Source organism: Haliotis rufescens, unplaced genomic scaffold, assembly GCF_023055435.1.
Source record: "Haliotis rufescens isolate VD_foot unplaced genomic scaffold, xgHalRufe1.0.p SCAF_8, whole genome shotgun sequence".
NCBI classification, from domain to species: domain Eukaryota; kingdom Metazoa; phylum Mollusca; class Gastropoda; order Lepetellida; family Haliotidae; genus Haliotis; species Haliotis rufescens.
The window spans coordinates 53,984,463-53,989,791 of record NW_025964372.1 but is presented as its reverse complement, the minus strand read 5'-3'; the positions used below and the strand labels follow the sequence as shown (position 1 = coordinate 53,989,791).

The 5,329-nt window shown below is 39.8% G+C and overlaps 2 protein-coding genes across 2 annotated transcripts; both read left to right on the top strand.

Moving 5' to 3' along the window:
• The first annotated feature begins 2,048 nt into the window (after positions 1–2,048).
• LOC125377063 lies at positions 2,049–2,591 on the top strand. The gene has a single exon (XM_048389877.1). The coding sequence runs from the start codon at positions 2,049–2,051 to the stop codon at positions 2,589–2,591; it is 543 nt and encodes a 180-aa protein (XP_048245834.1).
• A 3-nt stretch (positions 2,592–2,594) lies between these two features.
• Positions 2,595–3,683, top strand: LOC125377062 (cytoskeleton-associated protein 4-like). Its single transcript, XM_048389876.1, has one exon. It carries the CDS (start codon positions 2,595–2,597, stop codon positions 3,681–3,683), a length of 1,089 nt encoding a protein of 362 aa, XP_048245833.1.
• Positions 3,684–5,329: the final 1,646 nt, after the last annotated feature.

The following is a 5,329-nucleotide window of genomic DNA, read 5'->3' as shown; positions in this document are numbered from 1 at the left end:
GACGCCCTACACCACGGGCTGAATGTAGAGATACAACCACAGGACGCCCTACACCACGGTCTGAATGTAGATATACAACCACAGGACGCCCTACACCACGGTCTGAATGTAAGTTGAAACAACCACTGATTGAAAGAAAGTTCATACAACCACGAATGAACTATGCACAAAAACAAGGTGTGATGCTAGAACACGATGTACGAAACAAGGTGTGATGCTGGAACACGATGTAAGAAACAAGATGTGATGCTAGAACACGATGTAAGAAACAAGGTGTAATGCTAGAACACGATGTAAGAAACAAGGTGTGATGCTAGAACACGATGTACAAAACAAGGGATGATGCTAGAACACGATGTACGAAACAAGGTGTGATGCTAGAACACGATGTAAGAAACAAGATGTGATGCTAGAACACGATGTAAGAAACAAGGTGTGATGCTAGAACACGATGTAAGAAACAAGGTGTGATGCTAGAACACGATGTAAGAAACAAGATGTGATGCTAAAACACGATGTAAGAAACAAGGGATGATGCTAGATCACGATGTAAGAAACAAGGTGTGATCCTAGAACACGATGTAAGAAACAAGGTGTGATGCTAGAACACGATGTAAGAAACAAGGTGTAATGCTAGAACACGATGTAAGAAACAAGGTGTGATGCTAGAACACGATGTAAGAAACAAGGTGTGATGCTAGAACACGATGTAAGAAACAAGATGTGATGCTAGAACACGATGTAAGAAACAAGATGTGATGCTAGAACACGATGTAAGAAACAAGATGTGATGCTAGAACACGATGTAAGAAACAAGAGATGATGCTGGAACACGATGTAAGAAACAAGGTGTGATGGTAGAACACGATGTAAGAAAGAAGGGGTGATGCTAGAACACGATGTAAGAAACAAGGTGTGATGCTGGAACACGATGTACGAAACAAGGTGTGATGCTAGAACACGATGTACGAAACAAGGTGTGATGCTAGAACACGATGTAAGAAACAAGGTGTGATGCTAGAACACGATGTACGAAACAAGGTGTGATGCTAGAACACGATGTAAGAAACAAGATGTGATGCTACAACACGATGAAAGAAACCAGCTGTGATGCTAGAACACGATGTAAGAAACAAGGTGTGATGCTAGAACACGATGTAAGAAACAAGCTGTGATGCTGGGACACGATGTAAGAAACAAGGTGTGATCCTAGAACACGATGTACGAAACAAGCTATGATGCTAGAACACGATGTAAGAAACAAGGTGTGATGCTACAACACGATGAAAGAAACAAGCTGTGATGCTAGAACATGATGTAAGAAACAAGGTGTGATGCTGGAACACGATGCAAAAAACAAGGTGTGATGCTAGAACACGATGTAAGAAACAAGGTGTGATGCTAGAACACGGTGTAAGAAACAAGGGGTGATGCTGGTAAATTAGGTACGAAACAAGCTGTGATGCTGGGACACGATGCAAGAAACAAGGTGTGATGCTAGAAGACGAAGTAAGAAACAAGGTGTGATGCTAGAACACGATGTAAGAAACAAGGTGTGATGCTGGAACACGATGTAAGAAACAAGGTGTGATGCTGGAACACGGTGTAAGAAACAAGGTGTGATGCTAGAACACGGTGTAAGAAACAAGGGGTGATGCTGGTACATTAGGTACGAAACAAGCTGTGATGCTGAGACACGATGTAAGAAACAAGGTGTGATGCTAGAACACGATGTAAGAAACAAGGTGTGATGCTAGAACATGATGTAAGAAACAAGGTGTGATGCTAGAACACGATGTGAGAAACAAGGTGTGATGCTAGAACACGATGTAAGGAACAAGGTGTGATGCTAGAACACGATGTAAGAAACAAGGTGTGATGCTAGAACACGATGTAAGAAACAAGAGATGATGCTGGAACACGATGTAAGAAACAGGTTGTGATGCTTGTACATTAGGAACGAAACAAGCTGTGATGCTGGTACATTAGTTACGAAACAAGCTGTGATGCTGGAACATTAGGTACGAAACAAGCTAGATGTGTACAGTATGAAGGCAGATGTGTACAGTATGAAGACAGATGTATACAGTATGAAGACAGATGTGTACAGTATGAAGACAGATGTATACAGCATGAAGACAGTTGTGTACAGGATGAAGATAGATGTATACAGTTTGAAGACAGATGTGTACAGTATGAAGACAGATGCGTACAGTATGAAGACAGATGTGTACAGTATGAAGACAGATGTGTACAGTATGAAGACAGATGCGTACAGTATGAAGATAGATGTGTACAGTATGAAGATAGATGTGTACAGTATGAAGACAGATGTATACAGTATGAGGACAGATGTGGACAGCATGAAGGCAGATGTGTACAGTATGAAGACAGATGTGTACAGTATGAAGACAGATGTATACAGTATGAAGACAGATGTATACAGTATGAAGGCAGATGTATACAGCATGAAGACAGATGTATACAGTATGAAGACAGATGTGTACAGCATGAAGATAGATGTGTACAGTATGAAGACAGATGTGTACAGTATGAAGACAGATGTATACAGTATGAAGGCAGATGTGTAAAGCATGAAGACAGATGTGTACAGTATGAAGACAGATGTATACAGTATGAAGGCAGATGTATACAGTATGAAGATAGATGTGTACAGTATGAAGACAGATGTGAAGAGTATGAAGACAGATGTGTACAGTATGAAGACAGATGTGTACAGTATGAAGACAGATGTGTACAGCATGAAGACAGATGTGTACAGTATGAAGACAGATGTGTACAGTATGAAGACAGATGTGTACAGTATGGAGACAGATGTGTACAGTATGAAGATAGATGTGTACAGTATGAAGGTAGATGTGTACAGCATGAAGACAGATCTGTACAGCATGAAGACAGATGTATACAGTATGAAGACAGATGTGTACAGCATGAAGACAGATGTATACAGTATGAAGACAGATGTGTACAGCATGAAGACAGATGTATACAGTATGAAGACAGATGTATACAGTATGAAGACAGATGTGTACAGTATGAAGACAGATGTGTACAGTATGGAGACAGATGTATACAGTATGAAGGCAGATGTGTACAGTATGAAGACAGATGTGAAGAGTATGAAGGCAGATGTGTACAGTGTGAAGACAGATGTGTACAGTATGAAGATAGATGTATACAGTATGAAGATAGATGTGTACAGTATGAAGACAGATGTGTACAGTATGAAGACAGATGTGTACAGTATGAAAATAGATGTGTACAGCATGAAGACAGATGTGTACAGTATGAAGACAGATGTATGCAGTATGAAGACAGATGTGTACAGTATGAAGACAGATGTATACAATATGAAGATAAATGTGTACAGTATGAAGACAGATGTGTACAGTATGAAGACAGATGTATACAGTATGAAGGCAGATGTGTACAGCATGAAGACAGATGTGTACAGTATGAAGACAGATGTATACAGTATGAAGGCAGATGTATACAGTATGAAGATAGATGTGTACAGTATGAAGACAGATGTGAAGAGTATGAAGACAGATGTGTACAGTATGAAGACAGATGTGTACAGTATGAAGACAGATGTGTACAGCATGAAGACAGATGTGTACAGTATGAAGACAGATGTGTACAGTATGAAGAATGATGCATGAATTTTGATGGAAATAAGCATTTAGTCGCCACTTACGAAAAGCATAGGTTGCTCAAGATCTATTCTAACCCGGATTGTCACAGGTATAAAGCATGAAATACTATGTATAAAGAATGAAGTACGATCGAATAATTCGTGTTTTGAAATGTGAATGTATATTATGTGTACAAGATGTGAGAGCGGGTATCAGTATGTAAGGAGTTTGTGGAGTGGTATCGGATCTGGCTTCAAGCGGCAATGCTTCCCAAGACAATCACGTCATCTAGCAGACCATATCTTCACCACCTGTCATAGCTGATGTTATCCTAATCGATTTGCTGTTTTAACGCTAACTGCTTTGACTAACGTCGAGTTGGTCCTTTAGAAACAATTTAAGGTAATTTTATTCAGTACTAAAGAAGGCAGATTACCATCTACACAACAACAATTACCTTTTATGCTCTCTCTTTAAAGTCGGAAACCAAAACCGATGGGAATAAAAAGTGACATTTTTGTAGTTGTAAGTCTGAAACGCGAGATGCAGGTTACGGTATCCATCGTGTACTTAGACAGATAGGCAGTGGGACAACACACACGTGATAACAATACTTGTGTTTCAAGATGAGCAAACGTGTAATTAGTTGCTATCTGTAAGTGCAAACTATTAACGACACGCTCAGCCACAACTAAAGTGCTAAAGTACGACGCATGTGAGTTGTCACAAGCAGGTATGGCATGTATCGCCCAGTCAAGAGCCAGCTCAGTTCAGTTTATTCTCAGAAAGACTCACCAACGGTGGTACATGCGAAATAATTATAATATAAATTCATATATAATAATATCAAGATGGCAGGAATATTGTGCAAATACATATAGAGATTAGAAGTTACAATTAATTATGACAAAATTAAAGTGACAAGACTCTCACACAAGTTTTTAAGAGCTTCAACATTTCAAAAGATATTGGTATTGATGAATGTGGACAAGTTTGTCATATCTTTAACCTAATACTGGATAGATACTTTTTTCAATTGATAAATATTCGGCCTTTCGGAGAGATCTTAAGGAATGTACATAGACCGCCACTGGAGAAGAGCTTCACATCTGAATAGGTGATGAAACTCGTCACCCTCCGCGGGAGAACTACATACATTACACAAACGTTCCAACGTTGCAATGGTCTGCTTGTATGTCATGCAACTGGTACAAGATCAATGGGCAATTCCTGCAATAGTTTGTATGTGTGTCATGCAACTGGTACAAGCTCAATGGGCAATTCCTGCAATAGTTTGTATGTGTGTCATGCAACTGGTACAAACTCAATGGGCAGTTCCTGCAATAGTTTGTATGTGTGTCATGCAACTGGTACAAACTCAATGGGCAGTTCCTGCAATGGTTTGTATGTGTGTCGTGCAACTGGTACAAGAGCTATGGGCAGTACCTGCAATAGTTTGCATGTGTGTCATGCAACTGGTACAAACTCAATGGACAGTTCCTGCTATAGTTTGTATGTGTGTCATGCAACTGGTACAAGCTCAATGGGAAAGTCCTGCAATAGTTTGTATGTGTGTCATGCAACTGGTACAAGCTCAATGGGAAAGTCCTGCAATAGTTTGTATGTGTGTCATGCAACTGGTACAAGCTCAATGGGAAAGTCCTGCAATAGTT

Bases quoted from the DNA above. Each gene is read 5' to 3' on its own strand.
- LOC125377063 (XM_048389877.1), top strand. From the start codon at position 2,049: ATGAAGGCAGATGTGTACAGTATGAAGACAGATGTATACAGTATGAAG.
- LOC125377062 (XM_048389876.1), top strand. From the start codon at position 2,595: ATGAAGACAGATGTGTACAGTATGAAGACAGATGTATACAGTATGAAG.